Source organism: Spea bombifrons, chromosome 5 (assembly GCF_027358695.1).
Source record: "Spea bombifrons isolate aSpeBom1 chromosome 5, aSpeBom1.2.pri, whole genome shotgun sequence".
NCBI lineage: Eukaryota > Metazoa > Chordata > Amphibia > Anura > Pelobatidae > Spea > Spea bombifrons.
The window spans coordinates 85,251,421-85,273,875 of NC_071091.1; the positions used below are offsets into that span (position 1 = coordinate 85,251,421).

At 35.8% G+C, this 22,455-nt stretch overlaps 1 protein-coding gene across 1 annotated transcript in view; it reads left to right on the forward strand.

Annotated features, from left to right (window-relative positions):
- Window positions 1-21,890, forward strand: part of LOC128496358 (lipoxygenase homology domain-containing protein 1-like) — a 54,469-nt gene extending 32,579 nt beyond the window's left edge. Inside the window, exons 16-27 of the mRNA XM_053465964.1 lie at window positions 70-218; window positions 3,559-3,757; window positions 5,446-5,505; window positions 6,203-6,381; window positions 8,324-8,546; window positions 12,197-12,345; window positions 13,443-13,518; window positions 15,097-15,172; window positions 15,326-15,614; window positions 17,648-17,726; window positions 20,053-20,128; window positions 21,076-21,890. Coding sequence (XP_053321939.1) covers window positions 70-218; window positions 3,559-3,757; window positions 5,446-5,505; window positions 6,203-6,381; window positions 8,324-8,546; window positions 12,197-12,345; window positions 13,443-13,518; window positions 15,097-15,172; window positions 15,326-15,614; window positions 17,648-17,726; window positions 20,053-20,128; window positions 21,076-21,130 — 1,610 coding nt within the window. The 3' untranslated portion in view covers window positions 21,131-21,890. The remainder of the gene's footprint in view (window positions 1-69; window positions 219-3,558; window positions 3,758-5,445; window positions 5,506-6,202; window positions 6,382-8,323; window positions 8,547-12,196; window positions 12,346-13,442; window positions 13,519-15,096; window positions 15,173-15,325; window positions 15,615-17,647; window positions 17,727-20,052; window positions 20,129-21,075) is intronic.
- Window positions 21,891-22,455: the final 565 nt, after the last annotated feature.

Sequence of the window (22,455 nt, forward strand, 5' to 3'; positions counted from 1 at the left end):
GGCACTCTGAGTGAAGTAGAGTTTGATAAATAGTCTGATTAATGTCAATTTGTCTTTTAATCCCTGTAGTGAAGACCTATGCTGTCTACGTAACCACTGCTCAATCACCACAGATAATTACAGACGCAAAAGTATTCATCACTCTACGTGGAAGCATGGGAGACACTGGAAGAAGAACGTTTTCTTATAAAAGAACTGACTTTACCAATAAAAGAAAGGTAAGGTCTTCAGTTCAGTTTATATATATATATATATATATATATATGTATAACTTAAATCTTTTATGAGGCATCAGTACCTTTATTTGAGCAATGAATTAAATAAGCAGTAAAGGACATAATTAGACTACCCACAAAACAAGCTTAAACTCGATGTAATAAAGTCTGTATACTACGTTAGTGATTATGTAGTGAGGAGCATGTAGTGTCTATTTTATTGGATTCTGTGCAATCTGCTATTTTTTTAAAAGGATGGTAAATAACATAGATTTGACAAAGTATTTAATCATGGTATAGATGGTATGGTGCACAATAGGAAATCATTACAAATGCTACACACTTTGAATATTTGACAGTTAGCCTGTCTTAATAGAACCAGACCACAATATTTTGTCATATTCATTCATTCATTGCTATGGGTAAACCTTATTACATAACATAATAATAATATAATACAAGAACCAGTAAACTGTCCACCAAAAACAAAAAAACACAGACTCGCTATTATAACCCACAATGTTCTCTATATTTCGTAATAACTGTATTCCACATAATCTAAACAGATTATCTATTTTATGCGCTAAACCTACCTTACCTGTTGAGTATTTTAATATATAATATAAAAGGAACTGCTCCTATAATTATAATATCATATAATATAATAATATATCATATAATATATATATAATAGCTGTCACGAACGGGGTCCATACAGACGACTGTAATGACCCACAGCGCCGAATGATGGAATTTCAGAAGTAACTGTGCAAGAGCGGAGTTGGACAGGGCCTGGTTCAGGGAGACTGCACTCTCCAGGGTGTTGAGCACCTAGGGTTGTGCGGCCACACACCAGGGCCCTGACATAGCATCGGATGTTGTCCAGAACAAAACAAAGTGATATCCTGCAGGCACCCTGGAGCAGGCATGAGACATAGCGCTACAGATGAATGTGCAGGAAGCTGCAGGCTGGGAGAAGGGAAGCTAAGCAGAGTAACAGCAAGCAAGGGGGACAGAACGAGCAAGGAACATACCAGACAAGACATACATGGTACAGGACACAACAAAGGACAGGGAACAAGGCAAGGAACACGGGATGGAGTGAGGAGTCGAGATCCTCAGACGCTTATCCTTTAAGCAAGGATAGGATATCTTAACTGGGACATGGGGATAGGAGAGAGGAACTGAGATCCTCAGATGATTCAGGGAAAAGAGGACAAAGGCGCATAAAAGACAGACACACAAATACAGGACTAGCCTAGGACTATATGATAACAATTGGAATCATATGGCATAGTATGCTTAGCCCGCCACTACACCAAAGTACTCCAATATTTGGTGGGTCCTAACTCTAAACCCTGCCTACTGAATCACTAAAGCTGAAGCTAAACATTAAATCTAAATACAGAACCGAGAAGGACATACCTTTAGACTGCTGACTGAGACAAACATAACAAATGGGTTGGGCACACCTTATAAAGGAAACAGAGCTGAAGCCAAGAGCAGGACCGAAATATAAGAATCAGAAGCCAACAGCAGAGCACAAGGAAATCCAGGAATGGATTACAGCAAATGGGGAACTGTAGCGAGACAGGAGAAACTAGAGAGAAGCAGCTCCGCAGCCTGAATGGGGCCTGACAATAGCCTTGTCTTCTTAGCAATTGTCTGTCATGCTAGTTGCCCTGCCCAGCATGAAGACTGAAGTAAGGTTCAATCAGCGTGCACGAGCTGAATTCTGATTGGTCACTTTCAGCGTGTGCAACGGTTACAAAATGTTTCTTTCCTTTTTAAAACGGGAAAGATCCTGTTGGCTACCTTTATATACATTCCTTAAAAATTAAAAAAGAAAATAACGTTTACCTGACCTAGAAGTTGCAGCCCAACTCCAGCTGCTGCCCTTCTCCTCCATAGTCCAACAGTGGTCGCCACTGTTTGGCTCCTTGATGCATGTACACAGGGGTAGATAAATATAACAAGATTAAACTGAACATTACTGGTTAGATCTGGGAATAACATACTCTTATGTAAGTTAAACCTCAAATCAAAGTTTTTATTCAATTGTTTGTTTTCATCTGAATGGTACCATCTCTCTATCCCATGTTTAGCATAATGTTATCTTGTATTCCGCTGTAGAAATGATGGTACCATAGCAACTGCAGTCTCAAAGGAAAGTATTTGCTAAATCTGAACCCTGGTGTTTGAGTTTATTGCTCTTATTTAATTTTAAACATTCAAAAATGTTGTTTCTTTACCAGTCAGTAGGAAGCTTTCAGCCCTTAATTGATACTGAATAAGTGTTTTTATACAGTCAGTCATTCTTGTTCAAAATAATATATAAACTCCAGAGAAACGAAGTCTATCCATTGCTCAATGACTACGAGAACACAGCATCTTATTGCTTCTTACATATGATATGTTATCACAAGCAATTTCAATGAAAGGGTCCTTTACCCCCCTTAACTATATATATATATATATATACATATATATATATATATCATATTGCAGTCAGGAAAGCAATCCTATTCTACTACACAGTATACTGTATATTTGACTGTGAAAAACCGTAATCAGACATAGGGCCCAGTTCTTCTCAATCCGTTCATTTCATGTAATAAGATGATGTTGTTTTAATACCAGCCGATTAAATTTGCTTTTTGTGCATTACTTTGATTGGATCAGTTAATCTGAACATTTACCTTGTCTCCCCAAAATATGGACCCCCCCCAACAATACATAGTTTTGTCCTTGTTTAAGTTTGATCTTTATAGTCACAGCTTAAGAAGTTGAAGCTTCATTATTACATATGCAATACATATAGCTATTGTAAAGATGCATATTCTGTGCTGTGCAGGGAAAAACAAGGTTATACATATTTTATACAGTTCAAAAGCTGTATTTTTGTTAATTCCTGCAGCACAATGCATATAAAGACTATCTTAATGTTATACATGCACACTTCGAGACACAGTTTGAGAGAAATTATCCTTAATAAAGAAAGAGTAAATTGATAGCCTTAGATCTCCATAAGCATTCTAACATTTTATTTGCCGAATTTTCTATAATATAGCCATTTACTTGCTAACAAGGCACATTGCCTATTTTTATATTCAAAAATCTAGGTATTTTAATATGCATTACTCTTTAACGCCACACTTAGATATATACATTATAAGCCTAATTATCATTTCAGTTTATGGGAACAGAAAGACAAACAAATTCTAGCCGTAGAGGGTATTACATAATAATGAATGCTGGAAGAGAGTAATAGCCAGTACGTGTTATGAATTAAATGAACATTAGCTTACTCCTAAACATTATGTTCTAATACTTTATCAATTAGACTGCAGAATTTCAATTGGAATGTGTTGACATTGGTGTAATACAAGAGCTATTCATAGAAAAAGAACAGCAAACTAATTTACAACTAGAGAAAGTGGTTGTGGAGGATGGAAAATATATCAAGAAAAAGTATGTTTTCATGCCGCAGCAGTGGAAAAAAGACAAAAACAAAATGATGTCCATGACTCTTCAAGTGACAGGTAAGTAGAATTTAAAGTATGTGTATAAATATATATATATATATATATATATATATATATATATATATATATATATATATATATGAGTGTGCTAAAATGTGCTAAAACAATATTTTTTGATACTGATTTATAAATCTGTTCATGTTTTCCTGTTTCTGTATAAAACACGAACTCTGCCAAGGTAATAATAAGTTGTTTTTTTAGCCATTGATGATTTACTGATCTTTCCTGCTCTGCAGTTATTTTGCAATTTCCCTGCAAAATCACATCTGATCAGCACACAATTTTCAATATACAGTTTTCAAATTTGAAACATGAGTATTTCTTAAAATAAAATACTTTTTGCATTATGTAAACCAAAGGAATACTCAGCTCGGAAAGAAGGCAGCAATGTAACATTAAAACCCACACTCACTCACAAATGGTACTTTTTAAAAAAAATTTATTTAACTCCGTTTATTGAAAACAATCCATGCAGAATTCCAAGTACAACACAGGTGTACAGCAAGTAGGGCTGGCAATCTTCAATAGTCAGGCATAAGTACAGAGTACAGATATCATACCACAGTTCAACGATAGTCACAGATGACAGTGGGAAAATACGATCTACAAGGTAGGCCTGTAAAATGCGGTATGGCAAATGATGTCAATAAAAAGGTACTTAACAACTTCACATGACTAATTGATTGCTAGGTTGATGAGTTATGAGTTTGAAGTTCTAAAACTCATAATAATGACACACATATAATAAGAAAAAAGAAAAGTATTCTTTTTAACATATGGTGCATCCCTTTCATTGTTACTCTGTAGCTGAGCAATGAGAATTGGGTTCTTCTTGTATTGCGGGGAGATGGCGGCTGCTTGACCCTACCCACTTATGGAGCTAATTCTGCCCACTTCTGATACCTGTCCCTCGCATACCTCTTTCCATGTATACATAAGTAAATGTCCAGATTTGGATAACTGAAATGTTGGGGGGGGGGGCGTGGCACTGCTGTGGATGATGATGGATTAGACTGGAAACAATGATCACACATTGTGACTGACTTATTTTAGTACATCCCTGTCGATTAACTCTGTATATTAAGACTAACATTTAGAACATACTGTAATCATTTCCCATCTACACTACTATAACTCCTTGCTCACTCATCTTTCTGATTTACAAATCTCCCGTCTTCAATCCAAACACAACTATCACAATACTTTCTTTTCTCCAGAACATGGCTTACACCTCCACAAAAAGAGATACTCTGGCTTCCTATAAAACATCATTAAAAACTTTGTTCTTACTTTCAAAGGTCACCCCCATCTATATTTCATCTTTGAGACCCTACTGTCCACAGCATGTGTCCAAATTAGAGGCACTTACCCTCACTGCTCCATATTTATGGAAATCCCTAATACAATTAAGTACAACGCAAACTAAAGAAACTCATTTTTATTGTAGCAACACAGTAACATACAAAGATTCATTAAACCTGCCTTACATTCTTCCGATGAAGAACCTATTTCCTATTGTACCCTAATCAAAAAGTCTGTATGACTACTGTACTTATTATCCAACTGCTTCTATTATACCTCCCGTTTATTATATTGTGAACAGTTAAGTACATCTGTGAGCGCTAAATAAATAAAGGTATGCCTACAATATGCACATTTTTATTTTGTTGATCTCACTTCTGCAGAAACACAAGAAGGAAACAGTACAGAAGCTCTAGTTTATGGAAAGAAACCATTGACATCAGGTGATATTCTTTAATTAACTTTAACAAATTCACTTATTTTGTAGTTTATTTTGAAGATAAAAATCCTACACAAAAGCCACCACAGGTATTCAGAGCCCACGAGGCCCAAACATGTTTTTAGTGGCTGTTTATTGTACACATTAACATTTTCAAGAATTTATCTGTATTTATTTTTTAATGTTGAAGCAAAACGTGTCATAGAGCTTGCGCAGTGCCCTCAAGTCTACTGGCTTTGTTTCATATATTTAGAACAATCTATATAGAAATATAAAACATAAAAGCAAGCATACACCAGCACAGCCAAATTTAAAAGGATTTTTTTTTATATGAAAAGCCGTGATATGCTGAAGCTGCGATCAGGTAACAGACACTAAAGCTCCAGGCTGAGTCAAGAGAACCCTAAGTATGAATCACTCAACTTTGATTTTTCACACATACAGCAGCTGATATAATGCTGACATTTATAAACATTTATAAGTAACTGCTTTTCCATAGAACGAACCAAGGAGCAAATGCTATAGACTTTTTGTACCTATTATCTGAGGGGTGGAATATATATATATATATATATATATATATATATATATATATATATATATATATATATATATATATATATATATATATACATACATACATTAAAGCTTTCCTGATAGCCAAGACAAATGTTAATTATATTTGGTTTCCATTAACATAGATGGCGAGTGGATAATTTATTTGACTATGTCTAATGAGGAAATCCAGCAGCCAATTACAAGTCCACCGGAAGACGCCTGTGATTTGGTTTTTGTGCTTTATGGAGACAAGGGCAAGTCCAGCTTCATTGTTGGAGAGAAAGGGACATTATCTCGAGTTAAGACCCTGATGACTTACAAGGTACGGTTATTTATTGCTAAACACTCAAGCGTAGTAATTAATTTCTGGGCACAATAGTTTTCAAAGGAAAATGAATCAAAGTAATAAATTGCATGCAGACTCATTACCTGCAATAATAGTTAGATTAATGTTTAATGCCATAACATTCTATAAATTATTTCTGAACAGTATTCACTGAAACAGTGCCTTTGTTTAAACTTAAAACCTTGCTTTTTTCTCAGAGCCTCATTAATATTTATCTGCAATTAAAACCAATGGTCTAACATGACTGAAGGTTGCTACATTGCCAATAATAATGATCATATGTGTTATCAAAATGAAAAAGCTGAGTATAATAGAAAAATAGCAAATTGTTCATGCATAAGAACTATAATTTAATTGGAGGCCCTTTGTCTTGTAATCATAAAATGCTAAATAATAATAATAATGATAATAGCAAACTGCTTGAAATTATTTGGTGGGGGAGACTTCTCAGAAGCGTGTGTTTAAACCAACCAAATGTAAAACATTGTTTATGTAATTTATGTTGTATTTAATGTAAATGGCCCAGGGCAGCTACCCCACCGTGTCCTATCTCAAGCCACATGTCCTGTTTTGTAAGTGCCGAACATGAAATGTTTCTTTTAAAAGACATCTGGCATGGTGCAATATACTACATCAGACCTTCTTAATGCAAATGGGCTGATTACATGAGAGTTCTTTCATCACCCTAGCCAGCCCGTGGCTGAAATCTTTTGCTGTCTTCGTATGGATCGCTGAAGATCATGGAAGCTGTATCTAGCGTCAAGGCTTAATATTTGTCTCTGTTGCACATGTAAAACATATTGTCGTAGGTGAACTGAAACGGTTAACTTTCCCATCAACAGTATTACGTTACTGCGAAGAGGGCCAGCTGGTAGCTTTCCAACAGCTGGAGAGCTACCAATTGTCATTCCTGTTGTACATGTAGTGTTTCCATTGCAACAACATAAACAAGGAAACAGAAAGAAAATAAAATATAGAGGATTAAAACTGATTTGAGAAAGATTTACAAGCAAACATAAAACAAGGCAAATTAAGTTCAGGCAAGGAAAAATGTGTATGTATATTGACAGAACTGCCTCAATACATCCTAGTTCTATAGTTTTATTGACCTATATAAATAATAATGTGAAAGTCCATGGGATTTTAACATGGAAAGATTCTGTCGCTACTGCTGTGGTAGGTCATTTGGGAAAGATATGTAAGATTATAAAGAAAATTTGCATTTGAGCTTGGTACAGATTGATTATAAATCAGTGACACTCACAATGGGTGACCTAAGTTGAGAAGAAACATAACATCGTGTTTTCTTAATGATAAATTAGGGTCAGTCCACACAAAGTTTCTTGCGAAAATAACCCTGCATAATGCATACTGAATTCTTACCAATTTACCAATGTACAGCCAATGAAAGACCTTTGCCACTCCTGTGTAAAATGTATTTGAACACTGGGTTAGTAAGATTCATTATAACCACATCACAGCCATGGGACATACTGTTATGCTGGCTCCTGGCACTGGTTACACTTGAAGAACAGAGAACCGTGAAATAAAAGTTTGGCCACGCTCTGCTTGCAGTGTGAGCATTGAAACAATGCTATAAAAAAATAGAATAGAAAGTAAAATAAAAAATTATTATATAATTAAACGGACACCAGGACATCATAAGAGGCATCACCCAGCTGAAAAGTTTCAAATAAATATATAAATAATAAAATGAAATACAATGCAAACAAGATTCAAAGATGTAAAAATACCTCGTCCCCCTCCCATTTGAAATATACATTAAAACCCTTCCTTGCCTCGCAACCCAAACATAAAAAAATACCAAAAAAAAGTTTAGTGTGTGAGGGAGAATTTTGCTTTCTTATAAAATGTTAAAAAAAATAAATACCTTAAAAATATATTTTATTTTTTCTAGGTCAATCTGATGAATGATTTGGGAGAATTATATAAAGTGCGATTGGGTTTTGAAAAATTGAACGAAAACAGAGACCGGTTATATTTCCACCACTTAAAAATGCAGAATACAAAAACCTTGGATATGTTTAACTACTCAATAAATCGAAATCTTCCTCTTTCAATGAATGGAGACAGATGGATTGAAGTCCCAGTTGAGTGGCCTCTAAAATCCACTCTTACAGGTATATTTTGTTATAGTTACAGGTTTGAAGTATATGGTGTAGTTTTAAAGTGTCGTATTAAGGCACACACTGTGATATGAATACACCTACAGATTGAGTGTGCCTTATATAATGTATTGCAATCTTCCATTCTGCTATTTCCGTGTCTTATGCACCTGCACTAAAACAGATACATGTGCAAGATCATTTATGAGACGAAAGAACAGCCCTTTTCCTCAACACTAAACCAGGTTTTTTAATCTTTCTTACCTGGACAAGATGTGGTTAAATAATTCTTAATAAATTGAACAAGCTGTAGTGTCTTTACCAAATTATCAGCTGTTAAGAGTAACTTGAAACAACTCAATGAGTGACTACAGAAATCAAACTTACCAGGGCCTCATTCAACTTTTACTTGTGTCGATCAGTTGTTATTCTTCGACCACATTTCCTAACCGCCATTCAGGGACACTTACTCTCGTGAAAGTTATCAAGAAAGTATCGCAGTGCATTTTTTTTAGTATTTGTGCAACCAATTACTGGCTACTTAGAAAGTTCATACATGTTAAGCATCCGTTAAGAAATAGAAAAAGAAAACAAAACAAGTAGTCATAAAGAACAGATTTGTATTGTTTTCTCAACGAGCAGGAACTTTTTAAAAATACGTATGTATAAATTACTAACCATATATAATAAACTGCAAACATTTTTTACACATATTCCTTATGTGAAAATAACAGATATATCACTGTAAATATATTCTTGCACACAAATCGGGACTATCAAAAACACAAAAACAGGTCATTTGACATGTATACTAAAGGTAAGATTTGGTTCCAAAGACAGGCTCTTCAGTATTTGTGTATTGTTTAGTTTAGCGGTATACTCTCTGAAATAATACCTTGGCTCCAACATACAGTGGCTGACTCATTGTAAGTGGTTCAGAGCAGCTCTGCAGCAGCCAGTAGCAAACATGTAAAGCCAGCCAGAGGCTGAGCTGCCGCCTGCCAACCAGCCAACCAGAGGCTGAGCTGCCAACCAGCCAACAAGAGGCTGAGCTGCCACCTGCCAACCAGCCAACCAGAGGCTGAGCTGCCACCTGCCAACCAGCCAACCAGAGGCTGAGCTGCCACCTAGCCATTTTGGGACTGAGTTGCCATCCAGAGGACTGAGCTGCCAAGTGGCAACCAGCCTACCGTAGGCAGTACTACTAGACTAAGAGTTGTAATTGACACACTACATTGTCCCTGAATGAACTTGGAACAGTGCCTCAAAATATGTCCCCTGTTTCCATGTGCTCTAGAGTAATTTTATCATGGCATTACTTATCATTTGAGAACTAGCTTACAATGAAAGTATAGCAACTTGGCCATTCACAGACACTTATATTGAATGCAGTTGGTCAGGTGAGTTAAGGGCTTCAACTCCACAAAATTAAACCATCTGCTCAAGAGGAACAAGAACATTCCTCCTGGTTAAATGCTCAACAAATAGCATAACGTGATGAACGTATCTTCCTTTTTCACCCTCAACTTGAAACAACTTCACAAGAAATGTTATGTTTCAAACTCAAGAGCATTTAACCTAAGTTGATGTTAATTTAATTAATGATATCTTACTGTTCGGTTTGTCCCACTAAACCACAATATAGTAGAAGGTGCAGATATTAAAGTATAGCTAAGTATTGACCATAAAGCAGTTAATCATAGGAAAAATTATGCAACAGATCACATGTTTAAATCTGTCAGAGAAATTTTTATCATTTGTAAGGAATGAAAAAGACCACTGCTGATTTTTGTTTTCAAGAAAAACAAAAGTATAAAAGTGATAAGACTGTTTAATAGGAAACATCTTTATAGTGTATATCAGGAAATTGCATTAGAACAGTGTGCTTTCTAAATGCCAAGCAAAGGATACAGATCAATTTGTGAGGTACAAACTTGCAATAGAAACTTGTCACCACTGAGTCTATGAAACTTTCATAAATCTCGAGATTTGATGGCAGTGAGTGACTAGACTTTGCTTTGATGAGAACTATTGATTTGAAATCCATGACAGACATGAAAGACATTCATTTCCGAAAGAGTTTGTATTGTGCGAACATACCCACACCTGTCATGTAGACTCTACAGTAACATTACACAAATTCCACTTTTGCAGATACACAACTTGTAAATCACTCAAGGAAAGTTACAATTATTGGTCATATAATCTTTGCAACAAAAGAACATTTAAAGTGACCTGTAATGTTTCCAGCTCCTGCATTCCATAATTCATTATATACATTGACTCTACAAATTTGTACTTATTTTAATACAACTATTTTAAACGCTTTATTAATTGTCCTTTTGTGTTTACTAGGGGAGCCAGCCAGATTAAACACTTCCCAGTGAATAAATACTTCCCTGATGTATGCTTTGCTGGAAGTTAATTTTGGTTCAGAATTTATTAACCTAAATCTATAAAAAAATATATGAATTCATATATATAAATGCAAACATTTACAGTGTTTATAGTTCAGGTTTTTCAGTCCAGGGGGACATCATTTCATGTTGGACTTTTCACTTCCTGTTTTGCTGATCTTCTCATCCAGTTTAATAGACTAAATAATTATGACCTTTTGCTTTAGCCCAACAACCATCTGTTTGAAACCATTATAAAAACAAACAAATTCAATTGTACATTTGCCAGAGCATGGTAACCTTTATAGAAGGTTAGCTACTGGTGGTTTGTGGGAAGAATTGTAATCATTGCTTAAGTTTCTCCCCTATACATGTTCTGTAACCTCTTCAGCAAGAACAAAGCATGAAATTCGGTAAATATTTGATAAAGGTCAAAAAATCAGAGGAAACTTCACTTTTAATTCGGAAAAGAAAAACATTAAAAATAATGTAATGTGACAAATAGTCCCTGTATAATATTATTACACTGACTCCAGTTCCAACTGGATCATGACCTGTGTTTTAAGAGAATTCCTGTTACTTTACGTGATCAGAATACAAAACCTTTCTAGATTGCATTTTATTTCTTTAATTGATAAATATTTTGCAATTATATATGTGTTAAGAATGCCAGACATTTTAAATGTAAATGTAAACTGACCTTGTTCACCAACAAATAATATATTTATACACATGCAAGCTTAAATATATTTTGCATTTTGCACTTTTCATTATTTTCTGAGCTATGCTTATTTCTTTTCTACGCATGAGTAATAATAATCATCATCATCGTTATTTTTACATTGGATGAAGTAGCCATAGACCTCTATATATTCATTTACTTGTTTAGTTAGATGGCGAGTTAGACATTTGCAGCAAATGTGCATTTTCAATTATTCATTACTAGCATGGGCGATGTGTTATCATCACTGGCTTATTTCTCTGCAGAATTAGTATATAGCATTTATTTACTGTGTAACAGACATGCGTGTAAGGAATTGGTGAGTTCACATATCCACAGACTACATACCCGGAGAGCAGAGCTTAGCATTGTATGTTTTTTCCAGTAGTGACAAATATGGAAAAATCATGAGGACCATTTTTTTGGTTGCCATAGCGATTGCACCACATTTAGGACACTGCTCCATGTGTTTTGCCTATTGTAAAAAAAAATCTGTATGTGATTCAGTACACTGATGAATTTAAACATATTTTCCTTTCCTATTATAGCGGTTAAATATTATGTCACTGTTTTTGCCGCTGGAAACCTGAACCAGGGAGCTGGTGTGGATCTGTCTCTATGCTTACACGGCAAGCAAGGGGACTCAGGAGACAGACATCTCACATGGCAAAATGCAGAAGATGAAAATGGGGAAGAGGTAATGGTCACAATAATTTTCCACAATGATTATGGTAATTATCAGTGTAATGATTGCAATAAACCAGCATCGACCCAAAATTTTTTTTCTTTAATGCAGTGATATTTTAGAAAGTCCGCTGAGATTTAGGTATGGATTTAATAGCGTATGGACTTAACAGCGTGTCAAACATCTGTTCCGATTTGGAGTCTATCTTCCACGGAAAATTGTAGTCCGAGAGATAGGGAGATTTCCCAGTGGGTTGATTAAAATCAGCAGATTTGGTCTGGTAGGAAAAAGCAGACACCTCTGGCTGTGAACAGATTCACCGCCGATTCCAGCCACTAGATGGGCTGTATAGATGCTGTGCATATTACATGTGTATTTCTGTATGATATGTTGTTGTGTATACATATATTACCTTTTAAGTGTGGATATGGCATTATCTCGATTCAGTTAAGGAAATTATCAGGAAAGACTTAAGGATCTCAACATGTAAAGTTTGTAGGAACGATCAGTGAGCGGGGGATATGGCAGAAATATTTAAATACATTATTTAAGAGACATAATCCCAGGACAGGAGTTCATATTGTGAAATATGGCAGTCTGAGCCTTAGATAAATAATGTAAGAAAATATCTATTTAATTAGAGTGTGATAGATAAGCAGATCAGCTTTCCGACAGTGATAGAAGTTGATACATTTAGTGAATTTAAGCATGCATTGGATGTTCATAAGGCTGTCCACAAGGCTTGATCTATTACATTTTATTGATTTTATTGATCTAGTCTGTCTAGATATCCTTGTTGAAATACGATATGGTTAATTCTACATATGTTATACAGCAATGGTTGAATGTACTGACTTTACTTCTTATTGTGCCTAGTGTTAGTTATTATTTTCATCGGACATTACATAAATGGACATCAATACCCAGTTTGTTAAAATGGTATTCCGCTATGTCTGACATTGTGGCTGGGAAAGTGTGATAAACGCATTACATTCAATTTCCTGTAACTAATGGAGGACTTAATTAAAATGCTGTGATATAAACCAGACATGCACGCATTTCACTTGGTATTTATCTTTTACAATAAACGTCCTTCTATTCTTTCATAGTTATTTACCAGTGTATTAAATGCGGTGGAGATTGGAGAAATTTTCCACATTGACATTTCAATGAGCAGCAAAAATGGTATGTTTAAGTTATTGTGAACAGAAAATGTGAAAATGTATTGTGATTTATTATATAGATTTAGAGGTTTATGGAGAGATCCGGCATCATCCTGTTAATGAGCATGCTATTTTTAACTTCAGAAATAAACAGACATTTCTAGTTAAGATATCTTATACCAAATTATCAAATAAAATGAAAAGAAAATGGAGAGAGAAGGCAAGTAAACAACATATATGATCAGGGACATCTTAATGGGCAGGATGGGGCGTGAGGAGAGTTCAGAAATTAGTGCAATGTAGTTGAGAGGGAGAAGAAAACAGACAGCAGTGACAAAAATATAGGGTTAAATCTTGACTTTGTACTGAAAGAAAAAAGAAGAGCATGAGAGGACAAGATGGAGGAAAGAAAGAACACACAGGAGCTAAACATAAAGGACAGAAATGCTTTTACAAAGGGCTGTTATATTTAAATGTACATAGGGATAAAATATATATTCAACCTACTCTGTGTTCAATAAACCGAACACCCTGGGAAATTGATGGACGGCTGTATCATACGTGATAGAGTTAGGACTCTCAGAATGAAAGTATTATCGCCCTCTTTTCAGAATTTTGTCCAGTGCTGCTCTTCAGTCAGAACCCAATAGCGCTCATCACTCAGTGCAGATATAGCCACTGATGGCTCGTTTGGGTTATATCATGGTACCGAAGATAAGTTGGGGACTATCTGTGACTAAGAACACCTTGCATACAAAAACCAGCCTTGAACTTTGGCTGAAAATACATTCCGTTGTGTCCTTGTCTGTACATAGAAAAGAAACCTATTGATGTCCGTTGGATGAGATGTTCATACTAGGGAAAAATAAAGTAAAACTTATGGATGCAGAACAAGGATTTATATATATAGCGGAAATGTGCATGATCAGAGAAAGAAATGTTTGTTGGAAAAAAGACAGAAAGTAGAAAGTATGCCCAATGGATGACCATTAAAAACACAAAAAGGAAAGCCCTGGATGGGATATAGCAAAGGAAAATCAAGGAGTTGTACAAGGTTGAGGAAAAGAAACTTGACTCGTAGAGAGATTTGTAAAGAAACTTAAATAGATATATTCATGTGCTTGTGAGTACATGGGACTAGAGAACTGCATTGACATGTGGAACCCGTCAAAAAACTTGCAGGTGCGGGCGGTTTTTCGGGTGTTGCGGGCGGAGCGGGCGGTCCGACAATGTACCTGCGGCTCTACATGGGACTAAAAAATGTGTGAGTCACTGTTGATCTCAGCCTCCAACACACATGCGTCTTATTCGTTCCCACATGTTAAAATAAAAACAGTAATAATTACATTAAATAAAAATTGGGTCCCCACAAGCTCCTCGTGATTACGATGAAACTACTCTTACCCTGTGGGAGTGTTTGCTAATCATTTTTTGTGAGAACATAGACTGTGCCCAGTGGACAGTAGTGAGGCTATGTGTTTTTTACAATTTTACATCAATGTATAAATTATAATAAATAATGTATACATTTTTCAGCACAGTGTATTCACCTTAGAGTTTACATTTGAGACATGTAACCATCTGTGTCTATGCATTACAGATTGCCAACTTCATATCAAGAAGATCCAAATACAGGAGTCTTCAAAGCAGGAGGTGTACATATTTGAATTAAACCAGTAGGTTGAGAATTTATTTCATACACATTAGTTTGTGATCTGATGTGCTTACCCTGTTAGAATTTATAACTAAAAACAAATTTTAAACGCATATATTTACAGAACTCCTCAAAATATAGCTTTCTGCTAACTGAAATAATTTGCCTCTCCTAGGGACTTTTCAGTTATTGCCAATGAACCAGCTATTTGGAGGAAAGTTCCTTTGTCAGAAGTTGCTCATGAAGAACAAGAATCCAACCACATTAGATTGCTTAACTTTGATCGGAAGGAAATTGTGAAAGATGAGCTAGTGGAACATCTGATTAAAGTGTACACAGGTGATGTGACATCGGCAGGCACAGATGCCCACGTACATATACATTTATTTGGTGAATGGGATTCATTTGGACCAGTTGAGCTAACACAGCCATTGGAGGACCATAATCCTTTTGAAAGGGGAATGGTAAGAACATGTTAGTCTTTTTCTTTCATAAGAAGACATTGTGTCATTATTGACAAGATTTATCACAACAAAATTAGAACAGTCTTTGAGAAACCATTTGACATATTTACTTAAATATCGAGCAATGACATCATGCAGGAGAAGACTGGCATCATTAAACTCAGGGTAAGGTGCAAGATCAGTCAAGTGGCTTAAAAATATAATGTCACAATACGGTTGTCTAACATTATGCTCATTGCATGTTATCTTATCCTGTCCAAATATTTTGGCGAATAAACAGAGTCAGTAATTACAGGAGCATAGAAAGGATACATTCAGGGTGTAAATGTTGTCTAAAGCCATGATAACTCTATAGACCCCAAATGTTAAGGAAATAGCCCAAAATCTTCAAATCAGAGCAACATCAAGGATACTGTACCCCTCTTATCTGGCTTCTTGTCAATTTCTGACTTCACAGAAGAGGCGTTTACTAGTGCTTCCCTGATATAACTAATAAAATAAATGTGGCATACATTTATTTAGGAGGGTATGTGTTGCCTGTATACTTGACATTGCATTTGGGGTGTTTTACAATGTATAAATGTATAAAGTATTTGGATCTATATTTGTGACATCACTACATCTATATGGCTAAGTTCCAAACCAGTCAAATGTAAAATGTGATCATAGTTGACCTTATTTGCATGCGCCTACCCAGAATCCCTTGTGGCAGCACCATGAGATTTCTGAGGGAAAAAACAAGCCTTCTGGCTTGTTTGGTGTTTGTAGATTAGTATTTAATAATGTTTCTACTACCCCCTTAATTTTAAGTGGAAGGGTTTTCCATCACTTTTACCCACCATAACTTTTGTTATTGGTATTTCATGAATAATAAAAGTCATACAAAACTCACTGGTACCTTTCTTTGATTTTACTCTCAATTGTATAAATGTATGTCATCAACCATATACAGATTTATATGCAGCTTACTCTTTAAAAATAATATATCACAAGCAAGTGTTCTTAATCTATCCAACTACCAATTACACCATAGATACCAGATTTTCACTATGATCCCCAAGGAGCATACCATGCAATTAGCATTTGTTGCATTGTGGAAAATGTATCAGAAGTATGTAGTGTTAACTAAGGGAAACATGCATTCAAATCATTTCTATTGCTTTTTGTTGCTGGACATTAAACAACATTAATCCTTCTTATATTGCATTTTTCAAAAACATATTCAGATGATTGTGATTCACTATAGCTGATTTCAAGAAGGGCTCAACCTGCGTAATGCTTAGTTTAATCAGTGAGAATTCTCTTCACTATGCCTCCTCACTATACATTATGTAGGACCATATAGTAGAAACATACCTCGGCTGACCCCTCATAATTCACAATAACCAGTGTAGGATGAAGCCACCACTCTCTCGCAAACTCACCTACAAACTCCTATTTTAGAGAATAAACTCCTGTGTCAAAACGTATCTAAAATGACTGGAGATGTCTGGAGCACATGGAGCGTATGGTTATACATTTTCAGTACTAACATTGTGAGTTTATTATTTGTGTGTATATATATATATATATATATATATATATATATATATATATATATACATACATCCTAGCCTTTCGTTGTGTACATATACAGTATATATATGTCATCTGTATTTAACAAAATAATAATAAATCAACTAACAATAGAAACAGCTCCCTAACGGGACAGTCATGCTAATAATTTGGAACGTTTCTCTGTAGAATTAGCCTAATCATCTCTAATTCCCAGTTGTTCCTGTCAGATCCCAATTACTTAGAGATCACTGGAGGAGCCAACAAGATATTCCCTTAAGTGTCTGGCTACGGTATTTTGCAAAGTTATCTCAAGATGAATTTCAAATGTAGGATTTGCTTGTATATCAGAGGCCATATTTCCTAACAATTTTTAGAATTCTCATTATTCACTGTAGATAGATATCACCCATATTTGTAATCCGTCACATTTCATATTTTTTGTACAAAATTATACATTTTTCTTTGCTAATTTTCAGGTTGATACATTTAGAATTCTATCAAAAAATTTGGGAAGAATCTTACATATTGAAGTAGGCCATGATGGCAAAGGACTCGGTAAGTTGACAACTTTTGTATAATACAGCAGGATTGATAACAAGGAAAACCTAAACCTTGCAAAGGGGCACCCAAATGTCTATATCTGTAAAAAGATTTTTATGGCAATTTTATAGAATTTGCTTCAAGTAACCACTTGACAAGGGCTATAGAAAGTTTTTAGAAGATCTTCATTTTCAAAATTATTTTAACTAGTTTACATCATCCACAGAGTCAAATATATGTATTTTGTGACATCAGGCACTGGCTATCCGCCTTACACATATATTGTTCTCTGTAAACTAGGATGTCCCTGCTCATTGAAGAATTCCATTGCTAAATTGTCTACAGATTTAGGATTTGGGATATGTGTTGTCAGCAATTCCAGTTCATGGCCTTCCCTTCTCCTTGCATGCCTCTCTTGGTTAACCCTCGTTTTCTACCCATCACTGAATCCAACATTTTAGTAATTTGTTCCCAGAAGGCAATGTCAGGATTGAGGATATACTAGGGGATGGGGAGGTGAAACCAATCTTCGTGTAAGGGTGCCTAGCCAGGCTGACAACCTACCACCAGTTGCCACACATTGTGTCAAAACGCCAAGGGTAGGCATCTTCTTTTTTGAACGGTATGTTTTAGAGGGGAATAGACACTCCCGTTTGATTTCTGTGATGTATAATGACGTTTTGTTCCTAAGTTGCTCCATTTCTTTATTTTACAAAATGTTGGGAGACTTTTCACTTACTGGCGAACAGTGGCATACAGGCTTTATCCTGACTATATTTCTTCCAAAAGTGGACCTCAGTCTTATTTATAATAATATCAGATAGCTGTTGGTGCTGCCAGTTGGATAGAAACACTTTTTCCCATGTGGTTTGGTCATGCCCAATAAAGTAGTATCTCTTTAATATGACAATCAAATCTTTTTAAAAGGCTGGTCAGGGAAGCATCATTTATTTAAGGAAATATTTATTTTTAAGAAAATAGGACCTGTTCTTGCAGCAGAGAGCTACCTCTATAAAATACTTAGTATGGGTCATAATGTGTCATACTGATGGGGGCCACATCCTGATAGACTGCCATAGCTTGATTGGGTGTCATAAATGTTGGGTGTGGTGGTAGTGGCAGTACATCGCTGATTTTTGGTTGGATACCTTACATGTTCATGAATATTGTATATTGTTTTTGAGTGTCTTGAGTGGGACACACTTGCAGTCATGCTAACTCTCATGGTTGCCTTCATATGCTGCATGGTCCACTAATTGTACAAGATAACCCCAATCCCCTGAGGAAACATAGGGTGATGCTATGTGGAAACCCGCATTGGGTTTAATTAATTATTTATTTTTGTTATCAAGGCACCTCAGGAATTTATGAGAGTGAGATAGGCTAGTAGGTGTAAATTACTTCTCTCCTCAGTGTGGGGGACAAGTTATGGCATTTTTGATTATGTGTTATCTTGCAGAATTGGTGGACCATAGAAGAGGAAGGACACACTTAGTTGCACTTTTGCCATCCGTTATTAACCCCCATTTGCTTTTGTTTTCTGTCTAGCAAGTTAGGGATTGCTAAGCTTTGTGAATCCTGTGGGTATTTATATAGTAGGCCTTCTTCTTTTTTTTTTTAATATAAATAAAGATTTTATATAATAAAAAAACAACAAAATCTAAAAGCGTATAAATGGACTGTTATAGATGTTAGATGTATTTTTGAAGCACAAAGACCAATAGCTAAACAGATTGAACGACTAAAGGCCAAACATTATTAACTGAGGGTGTCAAAACCAACAAGTTTAAGGTCATCTCTATTATGAAAAGTAAAAGTGTAATCAGCATATTAAAAAGAATGTGAACCATTAGTATAAACAAATACATATAAAAATGCTACACAAATGATTAATTACATATACAGTTGCTCCCAGCTGTCATCTTTCTTGCTAATGCTTGACTTTTCTCTTCCTGTCTTTTAACCTCTCCTTATTTTATGAACTATGTTTCCGTTTTTTCTCCTGCTCATTCACATGTTCCCTACCAAACGATTTCTCTTCCTGTCTCGTTTCTCTGTGTATTTGTTTTTCTCCAACAACTCAGAATGCCAGTATACGTTTCTGTTAAGTTCAGTGGCCCAGCATCATCATAAGATGACTTAGTTAACACTCAAGACCTCAAGAATGTAATTGATAATTGTAAAGAATCCACATGTTCTCAAACACAGTGCATTACTGTATCATGTCTCTATACTGCCAACATGACTACATTATTTACAACCATTTGTGTACAGGGATTGTCAGGTTCTGTGTATGTCACCACAATGGCAATAACACACAATCTTTCTTTTGTCGTACCAGGGAGTGGCTGGTTCTTGGATAAGATTGAGATCACAAATGTAACTACAAATGAGACGACTCTTTTCAGATGCAGCAGGTTTGTGTTAATTGAATTTAGATTTATAGATTTATTTTCAAGTTGGTAAAGCATGATCTACAAATTGGCTATTTCGAGTGCACATGGTATGATGAGGCAGCCATTGAGGTATTTCATGCAAGGCTATCTTAAAATATTTATCATTACTATGTAAATGGCATAATGTCATGATGTTGAAATGATTAATAGTTTTATCATAGAGTTATTGAATCATTCACAGATTCCAAGAAAACCTAAGCAGGGGAACTGTTAGGCTTTTTAAAACTCATTCAAATCTATCCTTATGTGCAGTTTCCCTATTTATAATTTACCATACAAACAGGTGCGCAGTTTTGCACTAATATTTAATAGAAACAATTATCTTTATACATGTTCAACTTCAGCTCCTTAACCCCTTAATGACAAAGCCCGTACATGTACGGGCTCCAAATGCATTGTTTTCAATGGGTTTAGGGTCCGCCCATTGTCCTTAAGGGGTTAAAACCTTCTGCAAAGAAGGGGAAAAAAGCTAAGTCTCTAGCACCTAAAAGGCCCCAGTTTCTATAAAGCTCTGTGGCCCTATTTAAATCCCAGAAACCCCTGGATAGTGGATACTACAGGAACCCCCATAAAAATCATAAGAAGTGGTGGGTGAGACAAGGTTGGAGTCACCGGACGGGATTATTACCACTGATGGGGTATTGGAGAAGGTAGAAAATGAATCTCACCCACCACTAAAAAAAGTCTCTCTTTTTTTCAGCAAGGGATATGAGTATGCCCCTTGCAAGCATTCTAGTATTTAGCATTAGTATTCTATAACTATTCCTGATATCTACTTTACCGTCCCCTATTATTATGCCGTTAGGTCCTTAAAAAGTGCATTTTTTGAACCAATTAACACAGTTGCAATAATTCTACCTAAAATATTTTGCATAAACTGAATCACTATATACATGTATTTTTTTAAGGTGGCTCTCTGAAGAAGAGGATGATGGTAGCACAGTGATACACCTTTACTCGTAACAAACACCTCCTGCGAACGTGATGAATTGTCATCTTAGGATGCTGAACTATGTATTCTACATATATGCCAATAACAGGCAACACACATACAAGTTTGTTATTTGGTAACCACGAAGACATGTTACGTGCTAGCAATACTCTGAAGTTATGAATATCAATGGTTTATCCAACAAAATGGTATACTTTGCCCCAAAATATTTTTATGTTTGCTGGTGACACCTGGGGCGTTGCCTTGTTCCCAAAAGAAGCAGAGGCAGGAGCCCCTTACTATAATTTCATCACTTTCACATCACTCTGCAACCTAAACACACCATCTACACCCTTCTTCAATCCTCATAACAGGATTCATTCATCAGTGATGAATGGAAGGACGTTAACTACTGGCCACTCAGTGACCACACATGATGATTACAACGGTTAGACACAAGTCCAAAGCATCCTCACTGCTGTAATAATATCATGACTACACATTGAAATAGTAAAATATGTGTTTTGCTGCGGTTTCACAATGGAGAAAGAAGCAAGCAGGTTACAACTATCCCCAAGAATATGCACTAACCAGGAATTCCGGCCATTTGATCAACAGTATTCTACTGTTGTGGTTGTCGTGTAGGCTGCAGATTGTTAGTAATGTTCCTTGTCATGTAGCAAATACCATTCAATTATTATCATAAAGCAATAACTTCTGTGTGCTAAAATGTCAATCAATATTTTAGACAAAAGTAAATTAATTCAATAAAGTGGATTTATTTGGCTCTAATGAACATGTTTCCGTTATTAAGTATAAATTGTAACATTCTTGTAGTGTTCCTGCAGATCCTTGGATTAGTGGTTATTATTATTATATTATATTATTATATTAACAGAAGAAGTCAAAGAAGTTATTAGCGTCACAACTTTTAGCATAACTGAATTGATTTATCAGTTTGTGGAACTATTTTGGAAATATTTTATCACTAGGAGCTATCAGTGGCAGGCTGGCTCCCTGGTAGAGACTAATTAGGTTTACTTGTTCCATAGAGCGCTGTTTTTCAACCTTTTTTTGCCGATGGCCCCTTTCCAACCTTGTTTTTCTCCCGTGGCCCTATCCAAGTGCCGTTACCTGTGGTTTTGTTGAGTTGTATTATTTATCCCTGTCCGTTGAGTTCAGGGCCGGCCGAAGACTTAACGCTGCCTGGGGCGAAGTTTAAAACGCCGCCCCCCCCGCCGACGCCGAGCATTTTAAACTTTGCCGACGCCATAATCTACGATCCCCCCCCCGGTACTTACCTTTAAACGAGTCTCCCTGTTCGGTCCCGGTGCCGGCTCGTAATGCAGAGCGCCGG